The sequence below is a fragment of the Mirounga angustirostris genome, unplaced genomic scaffold, assembly GCF_029215605.1.
Source record: "Mirounga angustirostris isolate CCGP_5_RB_7025 unplaced genomic scaffold, mMirAng1.0.hap1 SCAF_5, whole genome shotgun sequence".
Lineage (NCBI taxonomy): Eukaryota > Metazoa > Chordata > Mammalia > Carnivora > Phocidae > Mirounga > Mirounga angustirostris.
In genome coordinates, this window is record NW_026991713.1 from 4,097,593 (window position 1) to 4,121,706 (window position 24,114).

Here is a 24,114-nt window from a genome sequence, read left to right on the forward strand (position 1 = left end):
CTATAACCCCCAAAAAGGAAAATAAACACCGGCGAGGATGTGGAGAAACTGGAATACTGTACGCTGTTGGCAAAAATGTAAAACAGTTCACAGGTGCTGAGAAAAGTCTGGCAGTTCCTTAACAATTTAAATAGGAAATTGACCCGGCAATTCTACTGCTAGGTATATACCCAAAAGAACAGAAAACCGGGACTCCAATAAATGCGTATACAGGCATGTTCAGAGCAGTGCTGTTCTAAATGGCCAAACGGTGGCACCACAGCCAAATGGCGGAAACAACCCAAGTGGCCGCCAATGAATGAATGGATACACAAAACGTGCACACAACAGAGTATTATTCAGTCATCTAAACAAACGAAGTATTGATACCTGCTACAATATACGTACACTCTGAAACACATTCTGCTTCCTGAAAGAAGCCAGGCGAACAGGTCCCATAATTCTCGGATGCCACTTACATGAGAAATCCAGAATTGGTAAATCCATAAAGACAGAAAACAGAACCCTCAGTGGGTAGAGGCTTTCCTCTCGGAACCATGGAAGTATTTGCAATTAGATGTGGTGGTTGCACAACATTGTGAACACTCTCAAGGCCACTTGGTTGTTCACTTTAAAGCAGTTACTTTGTACACTGCATGAATGTCATGTAAGAAATACGTTCCTTAATTAAATTCAACTGCAGCTGCCAAAACTGTGAAACACTCTGACACACCAACACAACACAACACAGGCATATGAAGACGTGCCCTCTGGCTGGTGAAAAGCCAGGCCACCAGCCACACAACCAATTTCTCCATCAGTGACAAACCAGGTCATAAAAAGTGTCAGAAATTGGCTCCTTTAGGTTTTCTGTTAGATCATGGATTGCTTCAGTGAAGAGAACATCGATCCCGTGAAACAGTGTTTTATCACATAAACACCACATTCTAAGTCTTTTGTGGCTGATCCCGGATGGAGCAGAGCAGCCCAGGGAGTCCAGGGAAGGCAGGAGGGCACATAACGTGCTGACAGAAGGACGGGAAGCAGAGGGAGGGGGTAATTTCAGGAGACACGGCGCTCAGTGGGTGTGCGGGGATGGGGTTCACCGCGCCAAGGAAGGGCTGGCTCGCTCTGATGGCTCTTTAATCACAGCATCCGTGCGGTGCTTCCTCTCGGGTGTCTTATTTAGGAATACATCATCACCAGGGAAACCCTCTTCTGCCCACCACGGCGTTTCGGCACTGCCAGTAACACACTATCCACCACATCAGTATTTTCCAGTAATTATAAAATGCAGTACGTTCTGAACTCTTTCTGAATTGCCATACCACACACAGACTTCAAAAATAGGCTGCTTTTCCATGTGACAGAGGGAAATCTGGATTTTACTGCTGATTTTTCATCCCCCAATTTGAGCACGGAGGCTTCTGCTGTATCATAAAATGGAGCTACAAGAAGATCTTTAAATATGTAACATCTTAAAAACACTTTCCCACTAAACCCTACACCCTATCAGTTTCTTGACAATACCTGAGAAACTACCGCTGTCCAAAAAAACATAGAGCAAACACTTTGTGCGCAGAGTCGAAGATGATGTAATTAATTCAAGAGATAATTACAATTTCCCAAAGGAAGAACTCTAAATCAAGTAGAAAGATGCACGAATTTTAACAAAGGAGTTTTACATGAGAACACGAAGGAATCACAGAATAGTAGGAGAACTAAACCAAGCAAGCAGCACCTCTGACAGCTAATGTAGCCACCATACTCTGTGCCTCTGTTTCTCCACCTGTGAAGAGGCTGCCACCTCGAGTTCCCTACCTGCCTGCCAACAGCAGCAAGTGTATCAACGTGAGAGAAGCAGGCCTCACTGTTTAGTCAGTGAAGGCACTGAGAGCTAACGGAAATCAATCTGTAAATCAGATCAGATTTTACAAACAGCTGCAGATTTCTCCTTTAGAGGAAGCATTTGTTAGATTATTATTAAGAAGAATTCTTCCAACCGACAATCTAGTACATCTTCTTATAAGATGGACATTTACATTAAGATTTTCTTACTTAAAAAATAAACAAACAAATAAATAAAAAGATTTCATTATTAAATGACTTGGGTTTGCCCATAAGTGTTTCAAGTCCTTGGATAAAGAGGTCGTATGTTAAAGTGCTGTTTACTGTTATGATATTACGATAATAACCCCTGTCCAAAGGACAAGTATGGATGCTAATAGTTTAGGAACCAAAAACATTCACCAAAAAGTCTAGAAAAGCTTCCTGGTCTTCAAATTAAGAGGCCTGGTTTTTCTCTTAATCCCTTATCAACAGCTATGAACAATCAGAGCTTCCTTCCCTCTCGGTCACGCCATATACTTGACTTACGTAACATATTTAGTGCGGACTCCCCTCGCTGCATTGTAAACACGCGGAGGCAAAGATTCTTCTGTCTGCTCTCCTCACTGTTGGGATCACACCCAGCACCGAGAACAGGCATGCCACATCCACACGAGTAATACAGAGACGCTGTATTACTTTCCAAGGGCTGCCCTAACAAAGCACCACAGACTGGTCAGCTTAAACAACGGGAATTTATTTTCTCAGACTTGGAGGGTAGAAGTCCAAGATCAAGGTGTGGGCAGGGTTGGTTCCTTCTGAGCCCTGCTCCTGGGCTTGCAGATGGTGGTCCTCTTGCCGTGTCCTCGCCTGGTCGTCCCTCTGTGTCTGTCTGTGTCCTGACCTCCTTTTCTTACAAGGACACCAGCCATAATGGATTAGGGCCCACCCGTAGGACTCCATTTTACCTTACTGATCTCTTTAATGGCCCAGTCTCCATATCCAGTCACATTCTGAAGTGGTAGGAGTTGGGGCTCCACCATATGGATTTGGGGGAGAGTAGAGGGGCGTAACTCAGCCCACAACAGAGCAAGGAAAGGAAGTTGTGGCAACCTTCTCTTATGCTAATTCGCTAACATCACTAAATAAGTTTCTCCGTATCACGAAATACAAAACATTTGCTTTAACTCAAAGCTGTGGTTTTTAAATCCTTTTCAAAGGTACAAATAACCCATGAATCACAGTACCTGTCAACAGGGATTCCTGTTCAACCCGCAGTTCACGAAAAAGAAGAATCAGATCAACAGCAACGCCAATTGTATCCAAGTTCCTATAAAAGATTTTTTTAAAAAGACAAAGTCAGACCCATTAATTTTCTTGAGCCTGCATTTCAAATGATGATCCGGGGAACGGAGCTGCGACTACTGGCTCACGGCATCTGTGGTAAACAGAATCGTGACCCCTCGAGCTGTCCGCAACATTATCTCAAAACCTGCGAATGTGTTACCTCCCAAGGCAAAGCGGACCTCAGGGTTGTGAGTAGATTCAGGACCTTGAGATGGAAAGATCACCCTGGATTAGCCAGTGGGCCCAATGGGATCACAAGGGTCCTTAAAAGAGGAATACAAGGGGCGCCTAGGTGGCTCAGTTGGTTAAGTGACTGCCTTCGGCTCAGGTCATGATCCCGGAGTCCCGGGATCGAGTCCCGCATTGGGCTCCCTGCTCGGCAGGGAGTCTGCTTCTCCCTCTGACCCTCCCCCTCTCATGCTTTCTCTCTCTCTCATTCTCGCTCTCAAATAAATAAATAAAATCTTAAAAAAAAAAAAAAAGAGGAATACAAGAGGGTGTCAGAGTCGGGGAAGGGGCCGTGAGCCCAGGAATGCAGGAGGCTTCTAGAAGCTTCTAGAAAAGGCCAGGAAATGGATTTTCCCCGACAGCCTCCACAGGGAACTCAGCCAGTGACCCATTCTAGCCTTCTGAATTCCTGAACCAAAAGATAACAACTCTGTGTTGGTTTAAAGCCACGGAGCATTTGGTAATTCGTCACAGCAGCAGGAGGAAAGTAATCCAGATTTGGGGTAGCAGGAGTAGCGATGCTGCTGTAGATAAACATCCAAATATGTGGGAGCGGCTCGGGAAGCTGGCAGTGGGCAGGGGCTGGAAGAACAGTGAGCAGCATCGGAAACGCTCAGACGCCTTCACGGGCTGCTGGTGGGCACGTGGACGCCAAAGGCAAGGCCAGTGAGGGCTCAGAAGGAAGTGAGGAACCTATCCCTGGAAACTGGGGAAAGGGGACCTTTTACCCACAGGGGCAGAAGCTCAGCAAAATGATGAACTTGGATATTGAGCTGAGCACATTTCCAAGCCCCATGCTGAAGGTGTGACCTGACTGCTTCCTGTTGCATCTAATAAAAGGCCAAGGGGAGAGATAAAGGAGATGAAGAGAGAATCGGGTCTTGCTTTGGGAAATTCTCAGTCTAGCCAGATGGCAAAAGATGCTAAAACCGGGACAGTCACTGGCAAGAAGGAGTGCTCTGCAGAGAAAGCCAAGGGGCTAGGTGGACAACCTTTTGCTCATGCCTAGGAACGATCAAAAGGTCAGAGTGTTCAGTCCCAGGGCGGGAGGGGGCTCTTTGAACAGATGACGGTGGGACTCATTCCCCTCTGTCACTTCGGCAGAACCGAGGAATAGAGATGGGGTTATCTAGAAAAGCTCTGTGCAGGACCCTCTTGTCTAATCGTGGGAATCCCCATGACATACATGTGAGAGCCACACCATTGTTGAAAATGTTTTACCAGGAGAAACTCTGCCAACTTGGACAAAATGCACAGAGAAAGGATGAAATTAAAAAAAAAAAAAGTGTCAGACTCCCAAAATTCTATAGGCAGGAAGTAGACTGATGGAACGACTCAGGTGCAAACACATCCTCCCTTTGGGAAAAAGGAAGGGTGACTCTGAGGGCAGGGCCAAGGGCACAGCCTCAAGCTCCAGACGATTATTCCCAGACCTTGAAACCTAGCTGAAATGGCTTTGCTCGAGATCAGTGATTCCTCTTTTCCTTCTATTTTCTCCTCTTTCAAAGGATAATGTCCAAAATGGTTATCCTAGGCCTGCCCCCAAACTGCATTTGGAGAGCAGGTAACTGGTCCGGTTTCACAGGTACACCGATAAAGTGGAATTCTACCCCAGGATGCACACATCCAGAGTCTGACCCGTAAGTAATTCAGATGACTGGATAATGAGATTTGGGACTTTCAGCTGATGAGACTTAGATGAGATTCTGGACTCGAGTTGATGCCGTCAGGGTAAAAAATGTGGGGCCTCGGGAAGGGACGAATGCATTCCGCACACAGAATCTTTAGGGGCCACGGGGTGGACTGTGGTGGGGAGAACAATGGCATCAGCTAGGCAGAAATGTAGCTCGGGCAACCCGTTCGCATCTGAAGTGGGGCCGTCTTATGGGACCGAGTCCTTTAAGTTATGGGATCTGATGCCACTGACCCCAGGCAGGTGGTGTCAGAATGGAACTGAATTGCTGGACACCCAGCTGCTGCTGAAGAATCAAAACTGGTCAGAAAATATCAGAAGAGACTTTAGATATGATTAAATTAATGGTTTTGCAATGGGGAGATTATTCTAGATTATCTGGGTGGGCATCATGTAATCCTAAGAGTCCTTAGCAGGGGGATGCATGATGGTGGGAGTCACAGAGTCACTGAAGACACTCTGGTGTTGCTTTGAAGATGGGAGCCGTGAACAAGGGATACAAGCAGTCTCTAGAAGGTAGAAAACCCAGGGAATGGATTCTCTGCTAGAGAGAGAGAATCTCTACTACCAGCCCTACTGGTTCTCTCACTTGAGGTCAATGAGGCTGATTCTGGACCTCTGACTCAGAACGGTAAGATAACAAACTTGTTGTCTGAGCAAGCCACTATGTTTGCGGCGATCTGTTACAGCACAACAGAAACAGCTCCCTACCTTCGCTTCTCCACACGAATCAGAATTAAGCCAAGACATTCACTCCTTAAAGAACAAGAGGGTCGATTAACGTAAGAATAAAAAAAAAAAAAAAGAACAAGAGGGTCAGGGGTGGTGTGGACACAGGTAGGCCCTCTCGGCCTTCCCCAAGGCCAGACGGTCAGAGGGAGCAACAAAGGAGCTGCTCCTTTGTTCTTTACTTGTAAGACTGGTAGGAAGAGTGGCTCAGTGCCTGCCCCCCAGAAGATGGCCCTGCCAGAAGACAGCTGATATTTCATCTGCCACAGTATTTTTCTTGCAATGTTTGAATTTTTATAGTTTGCATATCACTTGTACACTCAGAAAAAGAAAATAAAGATTAATTGCTAAGAAAGTTGTATTATCATACACTTTTATTGCACTAGCGTTCCCGGGGGGCAGAAACACAGTTACTGAGCAGACAGTGGGCACAGCACAGGAAGCAATTTGCATAAGTAATCTCATTTAAAATGCCCAACAGCCCTGGGTGGGAGATACTGCTTGCCCTGACTTCCAGAGGGGAAGACCGGTCCTCAGGAAGGTCGAGGCCCCAGTTCAGGGTCCCGTGGCCGTTCAAAGGATGGAGCAGTCACCCACAACAGGGTCAGCAGGTGTCTCAGGGCAGTTATGACAACTGATTCTGAGCTGAGCTTGGGAGTCACAGAGAGCATTCCCTGGCTCTACCATTCACGGAATGGGGGACTGTCACACAAGTTCCTTAGCCTGAGTCACAGTTTCTTCTTTTGTGAAAGTGGAAAAACAGTAGCATGCTATTTCTTGGGTTTGTTCTAGAAATAAAACAAGACACTGCAGTTAAGCCCTGGGGACAAAGCCTGGTGTGGAGGGCAGGCCCACCGAACGCTCGCTTCCTTCTCGGCGAGGCTGGCAAGGCACAAGGATGCGTTTGCCAGCCCGCAGTCAAGAGTTTCTGTTCTAAGGCTCTCCTTTCCCTCCCCCATCACACCGGAGGGGATTCCCTGCCAGGAAAGGGACAAAACAAACTAGCCTCCGCCCCTGGCTTCGTTTCTAGCACATAACTAGTTATGTTCTAAAATGCTAACTATTATTAGCAACATTATTAATGTTTCTCTGCATTTACCTGCAAATGGACAGCAAGGTCTGCTTAGTATTGAAATTAAACAACCCTGGCATTTATCCCCACTCTCCTTTGATCTTAAAAATCTCATTCATCACATCAAAGCCTCAGGTATAAGACCGTCTAGGCAGCAAAGGGGGTCCCTCGAGTGGCTTCTGGACCAGCCCAGCTTCACCCACCACAGCAGTGACAGAGAGGCCTGGAGGCTCTGTCTACATTCAAGTCCAGGAAAGAAAGGGGAGCGTGCTCTTTGTGGCTTCTGACTTCATCTCAAGTAAAAATTTGTAATAAAAAGAAGATTCCATTAAATCAAAGAGGAAAGGTGCTCAGTTCTGGGAGGAGAGAGTAACAAGCAAAAGAACAAAAACGGCACCTAATAATTCTCTCGTTTATATTCTTACCTCCTTTCAGAAACATGCCCCTTATAAAATCGGTAGAAGGAGAGCTTGCAACTCTGCATGATCTAAAGAAAATTTTAAAATAGGTCATCTTAGAAACCTACAAGACACACTCCTTGTTGAAAGTAAACACAAGGCTAACTAATTAAAACACTAAAACTAATTAAAACATTTACAACTAAGAAAAGTGAGGTCCAGAACTGTATATGCCTTTAGAAAGGCAGAATCTAGGATCAGGTAATTAAAATTAAGTTAAAATCACCATGCTATATGTCTATAACCAAATACCTCAAAACATATTAGAAAGAGAAGAAACCGAAATAACCTTTAATGTTAAAAACACTCTATTATACGTCCTATCATTTATATGCTCGCCTGCAAGTGTCCAGTGGCAAGACTGCAGAGCACTGGTCCCCTGGAGATGTAATCTTAGCCTTGTGGTTACCACTGGGTAATAATACCGTGATGCCAAAACTATTTCTCACCGATAAACCTATACGGCAGACCAGCATACACATATGCAAGGAAATACAATCAAAGGTATGTATGTCACCTCAAAGAACACTACCTGATGGAATTCTGGTTCACGGAACACTCGATACAAGCATTTCGAAGACACCTGAAGCATTCCGTTATTAGCTGCAGGCTGGAGGCCAGGTGCTCCACCTGGGATGGATCTCTGCAGGCCAGCTCAACAGCATGGGAAGATTTCTTCAAGATGTCCAGGACTCTTTGGAAGATAGTCCTGGGTGCGGTTTCTCTGGAAAAAAAAAAAAGGATAAAATTGTTACCAACCAGAGGGAAAAAATCTAATTTCCCAATGTCCTATTCAGAATACTGCTTATCCTAATTTCTGTGGGGAGGTGGGGTAGACCTGTCTGTTCTCACTCCTTAACTTACAACACAAAATCGAAGAGCTACATACCCGGAGTGCTCAGCCAGGCACCGTTCTTACCAACCTCTTCATGTATTATTTAAAGACAAGTGAAATCGAGGGGAATTTAAGTAACTTGCCCATATCACTGGGCTAATAACGGGCAGAGGCCCATTTCCAATAGAAGCAGTCCGAGTTGGTATTCCCACCCCCTATGACAACCCAAATGCCAGTCTCAGGGGAGGGTCTATGCTTATGGATCTGTCCTTAATCAAAACAGATTATGTAAAATCTCTGTTCTAGAAAGAGAATATGACCGTGTCTGCTGCCGCCCAACAGGTACTAAAGTACAATTACGAGAAACACTATTCATGAAGCTGTCTGGGAGGCCAACCCGCCGTCTATTCTCTAGATACTGAGAATCCAGCAACACATGCACGGAGCTTTTATATATGTTCCGCTGCACAGATGAGAAGGAGAGAGAGAGAGAGAGAGAAGGAAGAAGGGAAGGAGGGAAGGGAGGGGAGGAGAGGGAGGAAGGAGGGAGATAAACAGGGAGAAACACACGGAGAGAAACAGAGATAGTGATGAGGGGGAGAGGGCGAGCAAGCAGTGAGCAAGCGAGCGAGGGCACCCTTCCACCTAGAGTGCATGCCCAGGGGAGAAAAATGAACCTGTGACCTGTCCCTCTGGGCATCTCAGTTCCCACATGCCTCTCATCCCAGAAGCACGGTCTGCACCGACTATCATTACAGAGCTATGAAGATAAGAATTTTTTGTGCAACATGGCTCCGAAATGCAAGCCAACTTCCTCATTCCACGAATCTCCTGAAGAAACAGCCATCTGTTTTAGGTCAGAAGAAAAAACTGCTGCGCTGGACAAGTGGAGAGATTCTCGAAGATTCACACCGACCATATGAGTGGTCGCGGCCCAGTCGTGGAATCCCAGCACCCCCGTCCTCTTCCTCACACTGCGCCAGGTTACCAGGGAGCTGCTAGTTCCTACAGAACCCTGACACTGAGCCACCGAAGTCACTGGGCCCGCTCAGGCGCTGGCGGGGCCCAGTGACGCGCCCCTCCTCGAGCTTCAGGACCCCGAGTCCTTGTACTGCAACTGGCATGTTTTCAGCTCACGGACAGAGGACGTATATCACATTATTTCATCAGTGACTGAGTGACCAAATAAAACTGTGGAAGCCCAAGGGTACAGTACTTACCCCGTCTCAGCGACTGTAAGAAACAATTACACACATAAGCCCTTTTCAGTGACGATTTGCCATAAAGAAAATTCACGCACACTCTCGAGGCATCTTTAAGGAGTACTAAATATGGCGCAGATGTTAACATGCTAAGAAAATACCCAAGAGTTTAAAACATGTCGATGGATACCAAGCATGATCCGGATTTCTACAACAAAGAATGAATCTCATCATCGGCCCCCAAATGCACAAAGTTTTGATGGCATCTGTTATTTAATGTTATGGTCAAATAAAAGGAGAGTGCGACCCCTTGAATAATCTGCAATAATGCCTCTTTCTCCTACTGAGAGAGCATCATCTCACTTGTGATGAGGAAGCCGACATGACCTCTGCCCGCCGGGCCTCTGCAAGCTACCCTCATGTGGGCACCACCTTGCTACCGTGAACGGTCTTCCCAGAAGCCGCTCTTTAAAACCTTAACATCTGTTGTACTCAGTACTGGTATCGAACACATCAAAAGCTTTGGACTCAAACTGTGGTAGATGATAAAGCAAGATGCGAAAAAAAGCACTGTTCTTGGGTAAACTGGAGAACTGAGAGTCCAAGCATGGAACAATTAGTAAGTTCGCGAACTATCCTATGAATAATTCCCAATGTTGCATGATAATCTGTCACATACGCACCAGGCCTTTCTCCTTTGTTACACTTTTAATCAAAAGAAAAATGTTTAACTGAGCTAAGGCCAATCATCATCTTCCTAAAGTCAAAATAACTATTAATAGCTGCCAGAGAATCATCATGGTAGCCCTTATTCAGCACACGGCAACTCACGTTTGCGGTGTGAAGAGAAAACAATTCGGGACGGTGATCACTGTCATTTGCTCTCCCCAGGCTGCACACCCATAGACTCCTGAAAACACCAGACACTTGCAAACCTCTTTGCTTAAACGTACACCCTTCCCCAGAATGCACCTTCCACACAACCCCCACCCAACTCTCTGCCTGCAAAATCCTGCATCTCTTTATTGAGGCCTTTTGAACACTCCCAGCCCTGGAGAAACTCTCCCGCTACTCCAGGCAGACCAGCTCCCACCTCAACGTCCCACTGAACTCCACCCAGAAGACTGGACTAATACCCACATTAGATTATACTCACTTCTCCAGCCCAGATCCCCCACTGGCCCATAAATCACGGGAAAACAGAGCCTATCCTATTTTTTTCTGTATCTCTAGGGCCCAGATCTGGCATTCACTAATTGTATTTATTCAAGTTGAAAACAGTGATGAGACATTCCGCACGCTCGGTGGCATCTGCCTGCCTCACAGGTGCATACTGAGCATGCACCCTGAGCCAGGCACCAGCCGAGGTGAGCAGGGGACTTAGTGCACGGGGTGGCAGCAACCGGAGATGGAGAACAATCGAGGTATCCGTTCTCCTCTTCCATTCCCGTTAGGGAATCCATATATCCTGGCCTGCATATCTCCTTTATCCTCGAAAAAAGGTCATGTTTTCAGTAAAATGTAGGTATCTTATGACTGAGACTTAACAAACATCTAATTTCTCCTTCTCCACAGGTGACACAACAGATGAGCTTAAAGAGGGAATGTAACCCGACTGACCATATTTTAAATTTCCCGATAGCAAAGACTATTTGTTGGATGTCTGGCTCCCCTAGAAAGAGTAGAAGGAAAAAACCCTTTCCTTGAGAGTGATATAATAAATGGTTATAGACTTGACTCACCATCTTTGTGTACAATACATGAACAACTTTCATCAGATGCAGACAGAAAGAGCTTTCACTCGCTACCAGTAAGAACTAGGAAAGCAGGGCGCCTGGGTGGCTCAGTTGGTTAAGCGACTGCCTTCGGCTCAGGTCATGATCCTGGAGTCCCGGGATCGAGTCCCGCATCGGGCTCCCTGCTCGGCGGGGAGTCTGCTTCTCCCTCTGGCCCTCCCCCGTCTCATGCTCTCTCTATCTCATTCTCTCTCTCAAATAAAGAAATAAAATATTAAAAAAAAAAAAAAGAACTAGGAAAGCATCTAACAGTCTTGTATATACTTCTGTATTCCTCGACAGCCTTGAAAGAAAGCTATTTGGTATAACAGATCCAAATAGCCCTAATGTACTCTGTCTTCAAGTTCTAAGTTCACAGTCAAGACAATGCGGCTAAATATGTGAAATGATTAACGACAGTGGAACAGTAAAGATCAATCGTTCCATATTACAAATGTTACTATTAATGATCATAATTGCTGTCACTTCTGCTCTAACCAAACTAACACAAAATATTCAGACTTTAAAAAGCTTAGCTACTGTATTCACAGAAGGCAGAAAGTACTTAGGAGGACAATTAAAATTCAACTGTTAGACATTCCTATTAGATAGGAATGCATACCCCGAAGACAACGTACAGATGAAATGTTACATTACAAAAAAAAAAAAAAAAAAAGCCTTTGAATTCTACAAAAGATAGAATTTCATTTCCTTCAAGTTTGAACAGATCTGTAGGTTTAATCTTGGCAAGTCCCGTCTGAGTAAAATTAAAGAAAACTCCCCATGACCGTATGTCAGAGATTAGATAGGCCCGCGGTCCCCTGTGCACACACATTTTCCAGTCAGTCATTCGTCAGGCTGGGCCTCCTACTGAAAAGGAAACCAAAGGCTCATCACTGCCCTGCCCTGCTGAGACTTCCCTGCTTGAGAAAAGATGGATTCTATACCTTGCACCCAAGTTCCAAGATTAAAATAAGAATCACTGGTGGTTTTGTTGATATTTTGTATCTTAATCTTGGTTTTCAAAAAATTACAGAGTGTGTATAAATGAACAAAGACAAATCATTTGGCTGTGTTTTCGACAGCACTAGAATATATTGTTCAGCACAGGAAAATATATTTGAAATTTGATGAACCAGAAATGAGGTTTCAACTGAATATTTTGTGCATTTTTCTTAAAAGATCAAATTTGTAGACTAAACATAATAATAAACCCTTGCAGCAGAAAAAAAAAAAATCACTGGTTGTTATTTAAAACCACAATCTCCCCCCCACCCCTCCCCGCACCCTGCTTACTGATCTAACCAGCTGGACTGAACAAAATAAAACAGAAAATAAAAACATTTGCTTCTCCTGCCAGAAACCGCCTGTGGCAGAATTCTGAGATTCATCTTTGTAGACCTCAAGCTCTCTTCCTTCCCTCTTCTGTTCCATCTGGAACTCTCAAGCTGTCCCTGACAGCGCAGTCCAACCGTTTATCTAGAAAAGGCCAGGGCGTCAAGCACTTGGGACTGGAGGGCCCGCCCACGTGTGTCCCGGCTCCGACAGACAGGGCTGCCACAGACAACACCTGAGCGGACGAACACGGCTGAGTGCTCATAAAGCTCCACTGAGGGGCACTGACACTTAAAGTTCATGCAGTTTTCATGTGCCACAAAGTGTATTTTTCCCAACCATTTAAAAATGTAAAACCTACTCACAGGGCATTGAAGACAAAAAAGAAAAAGACACAGACATTCATAAAAGGTGGGCCCAACGTGGCCCCCAGACCAGTCTAGCACCCCTGCTTTAAAGAGTCCACACACATCAGTCCTCTCCCCACTCCCCCCAAAAATGACACGCTTCCCCCTTTCCCACTGTCCTCACTACAGTCAAAACTCACCTCTCGTCAGAATTGAGTCGCAAATGCACAATGCCGAGTGAAAGAAGCCAAGAAAAGGTGAAACTGGCACACAGGTGGAAAGTTAAACCACTGGCTGGAGTGTCCAGGAACAGCACTGCAGTCAAAGCAACCTGACGAGTGACAGCAGGGCCACGGGATCTGTGGGGGGCTGGGCCACTCTGTGGGGCCGCAGCAACCACTAGCCATATGGGGAAAATGGAACTGGGCCCTCACCTATATAACCAGACAGAGAAAGGAACTCCAGATGCATCTAGGATTACATGCTACAGCCAACATTACAAAGCTCTGGAAGAAAATGTATGGAGAATGTCTTCATATTCTCAGGCAGAGAAAGATTTTGTACATAAGGCCTCATTAAGAACCTTATTAAAACCTTATTCAGAAAAGTGGTCTTTGAGCACAGAACCAGAGACGGTAAGGAAACGCCGGGCCCCTTCCTGGGAGACGTGGATGGAAGGCAAAGGCGTATCCGGTGCATCACAGGGAAGACGGAGGGCTCGCGGAGAGGCAGCCCGACGAGGGAATGGAAAGGTAACCTGAGTCGGAGGCAAGATGGAACCACACCGCACGAGCTGGAAGGACTTCGGCTTGTATCCTGACAGGAAGCCACGGAGGGCTCTAGAGCCCTTGATTCTGAGGGACCCCTCTGGCTGCTCTGTGATGAACAGGCCACAGGGGAGGAAGAGAAGGCACCAGAAGACCAGTTAGGACCCTGTTCTAGGAAAAGAATGGCAGCAGCAGAGTAAGCAGAGATCAGACTCTGGATATATTCTCAAGATAGAGCCGACGAGATCTGATGAGAAAATTGTCACGAGGGCCATCTGAGAAAGGGGATTCAGGGAGGACTCCAGAACTGTGGCCTGAGCAACATCACAAAAGATGTCTGTGCAGCTCCTCACTGAAAGTGAGAAGGCTGCCTGGAGGTATCCAGGGGGTGGGGGGCTCCGCAGGCTGGGACTGGTGAGGCTGGAGGTGCTTTCCAGAAACAATGAACCATGCGGGAGGCAAGGGAATCCACAAGTCTGGAGTTCAGAAGGAAAGCTCAGCCTGGGCAAAATGTTACAGCTACCAGCAGACGGAGAGTATTGAAGCACGAGACTGAACGAGGTCACTCGGGAGTGAAGTAAGCACAGGGAGGAGAGAGAAGAGGTCTGAGGACCGAGCCCTGGGAGCCAGGAAGGAGCAGTCAACAAGGGAGGCGATTCAGAAGAGGGTGGTGGCATGCAAGGCGGTCGAAGAAAGTGTTTCAAGGAGAAAAGATGTGAGCAACTCCATCAAACACAGCTGGTAGGTCCAGGGAGCGAAGAACTGAAGAGGAACACCGCTGGTTAGCAACATAGAATGGGGTTCAAATGAGAAACTGAGGTAGGTAAATATAAATCACTCTTTGGAGAAGTTCCATTATAAAAGGGAGAAGAAAAATGGGATCACAGCTCAAGAAAATAGTTTTCTCACAATGGGAAAAATTACAGATGTATAATCAGATGAAAATAATCCAACAGAAAGGGTAAAACTGATGATTTAAGAAGGGGGGGAGAATTACTGGAGCAATGCATGCAAAAGGGAGTGAAGTAGAGTGTGCAGGTCCGAGGGTGGTGGCATTCAGAGCAGGGTCGTTCATCCACAGCGCCAGAAGGGAAGGCAGGTGATGGGCACGGATACAGGTGGCTGGGGAGAGAGGGTGATGGGGAGTCCTGGAAATTACCTTCTGGTTGCTTCCTTCTTCTCAGTAAAATAGGAAGCCAGGAGTGAGGATGAGGGAGAGACAACGGAAAGTTAAGGAAAGCGAAAGGTGTGACCTGGTTGACCAGGACAGCAGGAGACCGAATGGACTAGGGAGAGACAGGAGGACTGCCAGGCAGCACTAAGGCAAGCTCGTGACCAATCTACACACAGACCCATCAGCACGGTTCCGTAAGGATCGTCAGCTTCCTGCAAGACCGGTGAGCATGGCTGTAAGCTTTTCTCCAGCCCTGCGCAGTCACCTGGGTGCAGGCAGAGGACACAGCCAGCTCTAACCAGAGCTGCAGTCGTCCCAGGGAAGCCTGAGGCAGAGACAAGGGAACCAAGGGTGGATACACAAGCCAATGCTTTTATTACCGACCCGTCAGTCTAACGTGGGTCAAGAAGGAAAATGTGAACCCGAGGAACAGAAGGGACAGGAAATAGAAGTGGTAGGATCGGGGCGCCTGGCTGGCTCGGTCGGTAGAGCACGGGACTCTTAATCTCAGAGTTGTGAGTTCGAGCCCCACGTTGGGTGTGGAGCCTACTTAAAATTTCAACAGAAACAGAAAAAGTAGTAGGATCAACAGACTGTAGGCCCTGGTCGTACTGAAGACCCTTGGGGGAGGTGACCTAGAAAAGATCAAACAGGGGGCCAGAGACTGTGGCAGGAAGGCAGCTCTAGTTAGTGATAAGGCCTGGGTGGTGCTGGCAGTCTGTGGTTAGGCAGGGTGGTGGTCAAGCTCATTGGCAGAAAGACAAGAAACAAAAAGGCTAGAGTAACAGAATGGTGATCTATGTGAATACCGAAATAACCAAGATTTAAGATCAGACAAGCAGTGCAGAGTTAACAGTGGCCTAGGGTTCACTCTTCAAGGAACGAGGTGAAGTGACCCAGGGAATTCTTCTAGCGGCCAAAGTGGTCACACATGGGGTACACAATGATGGCGTGAGATGGAAAGCTGGAAGGCTTCCAGAGGAGAAGATCTGAAAGCAGCCAGGACCATCAAGGAGAATGCCTAGCACGCCTTCAAGCCCACGGTACGCTGGAGAGAGAAAACAGCCTCCCACTTGGAAGACCTTCTGGAAAGGCATCCCTCAGAGGCAAGCGTATTTCACTTCGATCAAGAAGATCAATGTTCAGAGAAGAAAATGAGGATGCATAGAATTTTGTGGAGGGCAAACACGAAGGGCTTTCAGAGCTGAGGAGTCAGAAAAGGGTTCATACAAAGCCTTAAGGGAATCGGGGAGTAACATAAAACCTCGTTCACCATATAAATGAGAAAATCAGCTTGTGAATTTCCACCAATACGCCTGTCGAGATTTTATTTTCAGGGGCACTGAAACCACAAGTCACTCTGGGGAGAGTGGATGTCTTTGCGCTGAGGTTTTCCATCATGTAATGGTATATCTTACCATTTGTCCTCTTTAACGTCCTTCGATAAAGCTGTAAATATTCTCAAGGACGATGACAACCACGAACACTTAAATCGTGCTTATTGCATGCCAGGCACTTCCCTGTGCCCGACACACGCCAACGGCTCGGGGGCTGCGATAAGAGCCTCACTGGCTCACACACGGGCTCCTGAACTCGGACATGACTTATCCAGGCCTGTGGCGGGCAGAGGTTGACTCAGTGCAGGCGGGCCCGGGGTTCCTGGGCCTCTGTGTGAGTTTCCTTGCCCAAAGTCCAGGGACCACTACAAAAGACTGGAAGAATGAGGAGCTGAGAAATTCTGCTCTGAGGGCATTGGTGGTCACAGCCCCAGCCTTATTTACTTTGACTTGCTGGCTCCAACGTCTTCCTGTCTGTTTTGTCCATTTAAGATAATTGAATGTGAGGGTGGCTCACCCTGACCACATCTGTGTTTTGAAGTTGAGTCAGAACACCTTACCAAATCGTTCCATGTGGTCCTCCAGCTCATGGCCTAGGTAAAAATAAAGGAAACTGTCATCCTACTCTGCAAAGTGCTTTTTACAGCGTCACTTAATTGATGTTCTCTCTCAACAAAGCTGATCTGAATCATGGTTGAGTCAAGATGCCATATGGTGACCTTAGCGAAGCTGACGACTCGTGTGGGTTTTTTTGGGTTTTTCGTTTTGTTTCATTTTTTTGTTTTTGTTTTTGGTGCAGCCAAAGATTCTTGCTGGCCAGAGGCTCAGTAATGTTTGGGGAAAACCTATGTGAGTATGTGTACACACAGACGGATAGGTTATTTTTGGGTTCTATATATGATGACCTCTAACGTGCTCATTCTATTCCCCTTGTGAAAGTTTGTCAACGTAGTTATACAAGCAATTAGGAATACCAAGGCATTTTTTTACCTTTGAAATCATAGTCCTCTGTCATATTTGGCATTTTTTCTATACCTTCCTTGCTAAAGTCTTTTGTCTACACTCTCTTTTTATACCTAATGACTCAAGAAAATTAAATATTCAAGAAATAATAAAAACCCCATCAAGTGCTCATTCTGTGCTAGCGCTTCAAGCAGGTCCTGAGAATACAGAGGTAAATAAGTAGATGCCTGCCCTCAGGCTGCTTTCATTCCAGTGGGGCTGGCAGGTGACTGATTACAACATTCCGGGAAGCTCTTTCAAAGAGGGAAGCACAGAGTGCCACAGGGAAAACAGGGCAGGAGGCAGGCTTTCAGTAGGAGGTGAAATGGTAATTAAATCTTGAAGGGAAAATTAGGTGTGTGTATGTGCAAAGGAAGGAAGGCATAAGACATTCATACTTACAAACTCAGTATCCTAGCATCTGAGCTCTTGCTATGTTAAGTGCTGACTATAGCTCTTAACACTGGATCAGCTACCATTGCAGTTCTAAACACTGGCACGTGTGAAGTGATGAAATAAAAGTAAACCAAACTAAAAGCTTTGAAGTAACCAGAATAATCATTACTGACTGGCTCTCGGACAGCGCTCAGAAGGGGTGCTCTCATCACAGCCACTGGGTTCTCATTGCGCTATGCAGTTTGACATGTACTGATCACCCAAAACGGACCAGGAACTGCGCCAGAGATGCCTGTCACACCTGACACATCTCCCCTCCATTCCAAACAACGTAATCACGGTTCTTTTTAAAATATATAAATACACAGCCCGGCTTTAAAACAAGACACATATGTCCATACTCAAAAACTGAATGTAAACGCTCAGCTACAATCAGGTCTAAAACCAAGGAGTGGAGCATGCTCAGGACAGGCAGAAGCCCCCTACACCGTGTGGTGATCAGGGCCAACACGCGACAGTCAGCGCTAGGATGGGCCTCCCCTGCATTTGGAGAAAGAAGAGTGCGGTAGGAATTCAAAAACTCCAAGGCCATCCAAATATCCATCAGTAAGTAAAAGGGTAAATTATAATGTATTCCTGTGCTGGTATACTTAACAACTGCCGCAATTAACGCTCTAGCTCTCCATGCGTGAAAACTGGCGGCATTCAAAAACGTAATGTAAATATGACATGCAAACTGTAGCGCATACAGCATATAGGGTGTCACTTACGAAGTCATGGGACTGGACAGTGAAACAGAGCCCTCCCACCACAATCCCCCCCTCCTGGTGACCATGCCCTGATGTGTGATCCCTCTCGTGACCATGACAATATGCAGCAGAAAGGGTAGGTCATTTCCAAGATTATAAAGACGCTCCAGCGTCCATCTTGAGCACACTCTCTTGGATCGATGGCGTCAGCAGCCCTAGAGAAGGGTCCACGTGGCAAGGACTGAAGCCTCTGCCCAAAGCCTGGCGAGAGCCTGGGATCGGGGCTCCAGCCAGTCAGGCCTTCAGAGGCTGGATGACCGGGTGGACAGCCTGACTGCGACCTCAGGAGACACACTAAGCCAGGTCCACCCAGCCAAGCAATTCCTGACCCTCACAAACCGTGTGAAATAATAAATGTGTGTGGTTTTAAGCTGCTGCCTTGTAATTTGTTCTCATCTGGAGGACATTAAGAGGATCAGTACCATTTTGGACTTTGAGAGAACAAGACAAAACCTTAACTGTGCAAGTGAACTGCATGGGTACTTGTTAGATCATCTGTTCTATCATCTTCCATAAAGGCATGGACATTATTACGTATTTGTGGTTTTGATTCGTCAAAAGTTTAAACCAACAAAACACTAGGAAGAAAACTAATGAAAAGCTTCAATTTCCTTTTCCAAAGAGTACACAAGTATGGTTGTTTTAAATGTCAGTTCCTGAAGCAGTCACTCCATGCAAACTCATCTAAATTCCTCTGCCTAAGTCACAACACTGTTACTTTCAAGTATTTGCTTTTTTTACTGGAAGTTCTTATAGCTTCTTAAAATTATTTAATATTGCTAAAATACTTTTCTACCAAGGAATTACAATTGTGGCATGAAATTACTGCCCACATCTTGGATCTGAAAAACCATTTTTCTTCCATTGAGTTTCTTGTTCTTAGACCTATTTCTTATCCCAAAGTTTCAGAGGCAGTTCCAAAAGCCTATTAAAACAAGAATCTGACCATGGAAATGAGATGAAATTAAAGACTTTACAAGCACGACTTTAAAATACACAAAATTCTCAAGAGTTACCACACATTTCTTTTCACTTCGCACCCAGACCAGAGCCTGCAATGTCCGTGCCTGCTGGGCACCGGCTTCATACCAGGCACCATTCTGGACTCTCCACACACAGCACACTCTTGATACCTACATCAATCAACCCTACAAGGCAGGCATTATAATACCCATTTTCTTTTGGGGACTGGTGAGAAGGGTCATAACTTACAGGCAGAAAACTGAGATACAATTTTACATACAGTGAAATACACAAATCACAGTTTAATGAGTTGTGACAAATGCATGCCCCCAGGCAACCAATACCCCCACCTACATAAAGCACATTTCCTTTGCTCCAGAAATTCCCTCATGTTCCTTTCCAGTCAATCCCCAACCTCTTTTGACAACCACTGTTCAGATCTCTATCACCACTGATTAGCCTTGCCAATTGTAGAACTTCATAAACACAAAATTACATACTACATATGTGTCTGGCTTCTTTCACTCAGCATGTCCCTGAGATCCCTCCATACTGTTTGCTGGTGGTTCATTCATTTAAATTACCAACTAGTTTTAGCCATTCCCCACTGGTGGACAACAGAAATGTTCCTAGTGTTTGGCTATTATCAATAGAGCTACTACAAGAATTTTTTTAATGTCTTTTGTGGACATATGTTCTTGTTTCTCTTAGGTAAATACCTAGAGTCATAGGCAGGTATATAATAAACTTCACAAAGAACTCCCAAAATGTTTCCCAAGGCAGGTGTACCATTTACACTCCCACCAGCAATTTATGAGACTTCCAGTTGCTCCACATCCTCACCAAAATGTGGTTCTGTTAGTCATTTTAATTTTAGCCGTTCCAATGGGTATGCAAAGGTATCTCATTATGGTTTGGTTTATAAAAGCTTTATTGAGGGGCGCCTGGGGGCACAATCGGTTAAGCATCTGACACTTGATTTCAGCTCAGGTCATGATCTCAAGGTTATGGGATCGAGCCCCACGTCAGGCTCCACTCCGGACTTTCTGCCCCTCCCCCCTCTCAAAAATTAATTTTAAATTTTTAAAAATAAAAGCTTGAGATACAATTTACATAGTATGTAATTCACCCATTTCAAAGGTATAATTTGATGGATTTTTGTATATTGCATTAATTTTTTTATTGTGGTAAAATACAGTAGCCCCCGTGCCCTTATCCACAACTTCACCTTCCACAGTTTCAGTTACCCTGCAGTCAACCACAGTCCAGAAGCAGATGCCCGCTTTCTGATGTACCATCAGGTCAATGGCAGCCTAACGCTACACCCCAACGCCTACATCATTCACGCCAGCAGGTAGGTGCTTTATCATCTCGTCATCACAGGAAGGGTGAATACAGCACAGAAAGATATTCTGAGGGAGACCACATTCACAAAAACTTTTATTACAGTATGCTATTATTGTTCTATTTTACTGTTTGTTGCTGTTAAGCTCTTACTGTGCCTAATTTATAAATTAAATGTTATCATAGACAGTATGGATAGGAAAAAACATAGTATATATGTGATTCAGTACTATCTACAATTTCAGGTACCCACTGAGGGCCTTGGAACATGTCCCCCAAGAATAAGGTGGGGGGGGAAACTACTGTGTATCTAACATAAATTTTGCCATTTTGACCATTTTTAAGTGTAAAATTCAGTGGTTTGAATTACATTCACATTGTTGTGCAACCACCACCACCATCTAATGCCAAAACTTTTTGAATACCCCAAATAGAAACTCTATAGCCATTAAGCATTAACTCCTCCCCACCCCCAACCACTGGTAACCTCTAATGTGCTATCTCCAATTTGCCTAATTCTAGGTACTTTATAAAAGTGGGATCATGTATTTGTCCTTTTATGTCTAGCTTCCTCTACTGAGCATGTTTTCAAGGTTCATCCATATCGTATAGCACGGATCAACACTTCATTCCTTTTTATTGCTCAATAATATTTCAATGTGTGGATAGACCACATTTTGTGTATCCACTCATCTGCTGGTGGACACTTGGGTTGTTTCCATCTTTTGGCCACTGAGTTACGCACACCAAACGCGGGCACACAAGTATGTGCTGGAGCCTCCGCTCTCAGTTGTGTCTGTGATACATGCCTATGAGTGGGACTGCTGAGTCACATTAGCCTTTTGAGGAGCTACCAAACCCCTTTCCATAGTAGCTACACCATTTACCTTTCCCACTAAGAATGTCCAAGCGTTCCAATTTCTCCACATCCTCACCAACACTTACTTTCCTTTTTTTTGCTGTTACAGCTATCCTAAAGAATGTAAAGTGGTATCTCATTTTAATTTTCATTTCCTTAATGACTAATAACACTGAGCACTTTATGTTTGTTGGACACTTATGTACTGTATCTTCTTTTGTGAAGCATAGAATTTTTTCACCCAATTTTTTAATTAGGTCCGTCTTTTTACTATTGCGTTGTAGGAGCACTTTGTATATTCTAAAACATGTCCTTTGTCAGATATATGAATTGCAAGTATTTTCTCAGTTTATGGCTTGCCTTTTCATTTTCTTAATGGTATCTAGAGATGAATGTAAGTTTTTAATTCTGACAAAGTCTAATTTGATAAAGTCAATTTTTTCTTGCATGGTGTTATCTGTGTGCTGGATAAGAAATGTTTACCTACACTCCAGGTCACAAAGATATTCTCCCATGTTTTCTTCCCAACACTTTATAGTTTTAGCTTTTATGTTGAGGTATTTTTTGTGGATGGTGCAGTATGTGGGCCAAAGGTCATTTTATTCCAATTAGATATCAAGTTGTTCCACCATCATTATTTTTAAGATTTTATTTATTTATTTGAGAGAGAGAATGAGAGAGAGAGAGAGCACATGAGAGGGGGGAGGGTCAGAGGGAGAAGCAGACTCCCTGCTGAGCAGGGAGCCCGATGTGGGACTCGATCCCGGGACTCCAGGATCATGACCTGAGCTGAAGGCAGTCGCTCAACCAACTGAGCCACCCAGGCGCCCGTTCCACCATCATTATTAAAAGAAATAGTTTTTAGACTGATTCTGGTTTTGAGTTTGCAGATATTCGTCAAAGGGAAGATATCTAGAAATGGCCTCAATTTTTCCTACACAACATTCAGTGTTCAATAAAAGAGACAGGACCAAATTACTGAATACAAGAAAAACTGACAAGAGAAAGTTATCAGGCACATTTTTTTTGGTTGCTTTTAAGTAGGCCCCACACAGAGTGTGGAGACCAACATGGGGCTTGAACTAGCAATGAGATCAAGATCTGACCTGAAACCAAGATGCTTAACCGACTGAGCAACCCAGGCGCCCCCTCAGGCACATTCTTTCAAATAACTATAATTTGAAACTATAATTAATCAACTATAATTAATATGTTCAAGAAGTAATCTTTTTTCTGCAATATGATAACTTAAAAATACAGTATCTGAAACTAAGAACACAGCAGATAACAGTAGACTAAACACAGCAGAAGAGAGGATCAGAAAACTAGAAAGCAGATTAGTAGCAAATTTTCAAACAGAAACTCTGAGAAGGGACAATAGAGAAAGGAGCCTGTGATACATATAAAATATAGTGATGGGGCCCCAGGGTGGCTCAGTCAGTTAAGCATCCAACTCTTGGTTTCAGCTCAGGTCACGACCTCAGGTTGTGAGATCGAGCCCCGAGACAGGCTCTGTGCTCAGCGGGGAGTCTACTTGAAGATTCTCTCCCTCTGTCCCTCTCCGCGTGCACACATGCTCTCTCTCGCTCTCACGAATAAATAAATCTTTAATATATATATATATATATATATATAGTGAAAGGTTTAACATGGGTAAGTGGAGTCCTAGAAGGAAAGGCAAGAATGGGGAAGAAGCAACATTTGAAGAAATACCAGCTGATGTACTGATGAAAAAATTCAAATTCAAGAAGCATTATCCAACAGAATAATTCAAACAAAAGCCAAACATCTCTACCCTCCTGGGCCTCCTATTCTGGAAGGAGGCAGAGAATCAGTAAAAAATCACTACAAAATAATACGAAGTATGTTACAATATAATAAGTGCTCTCTTTAAAACAAAGGAAACAGTTTATATGGCAAAGGGGTTCAGAAGGATGGAGGGAAAACAGCTGTACTATTCGATGGGATGTACAAAACCTGGAAGTAAAAAGAAAAACAATTTTATTTTTTTTGTAAGATTTTATTTATTTGAGAGAGACAGATGGAGATAGAGAGAGAGAGCACAAGCAGGGAGGAGAGGGAGAAGCAGGCTCCCCACCGGGCAGGGAGCCCGACGCGGGACTTGATCCCAGGACCCCGGGACCACGACCCGAGCCAAGGCAGATGCCCAACCGACTGAGCCACCCAGGCACCCCCAGAAAAACAATTTTAACTTAACACAGATTAAGGAGGAAAAATAAGCCATCCTGACAAAAGCTAAAAAATATGTATGTATACATACATACATACATATATATGCCTATACATACACATATATTTTAAATGAGGTTGGAAGAAAAGACCAAGCATGCACAATGAGTAATAAGCTATACACATATACCAGCAATTCCACAAAAATTTGTCAAGCACCTCTAATTATCAGACTCCATGCTAGATGCTGCGGATACAGTGAATGTGATATGCTCACTTCATTCAAGAAGCTTATCAAATGGGGGCACCGAGGTGGCTCAGTCGGTTAAAATCTGTCTTCAGCTCAGGTCACGATCTAAGCGTCCCGGGATCGAGTCCCACATCAGGCTCCCTGCTCAGCGGGGAGTCTGCTTCTCCCTCTGCCTCTCCTCCCTGCTTGTGCTCTC

General features: G+C 44.9%; 1 protein-coding gene across 1 annotated transcript in view; it reads right to left on the minus strand.

Annotated features, from left to right (window-relative positions):
• The window catches only part of ATXN10 (ataxin 10), a 158,236-nt gene that overhangs the window by 129,530 nt on the left and 4,592 nt on the right, over positions 1-24,114 (minus strand). The window contains exons 2-3 of the mRNA XM_045872342.2: positions 7,866-8,057; positions 3,054-3,136 (exon numbers count right to left, since the gene is read on the minus strand). Of these exons, the coding sequence (XP_045728298.1) occupies positions 3,054-3,136; positions 7,866-8,057 (275 nt within the window). The remainder of the gene's footprint in view (positions 1-3,053; positions 3,137-7,865; positions 8,058-24,114) is intronic.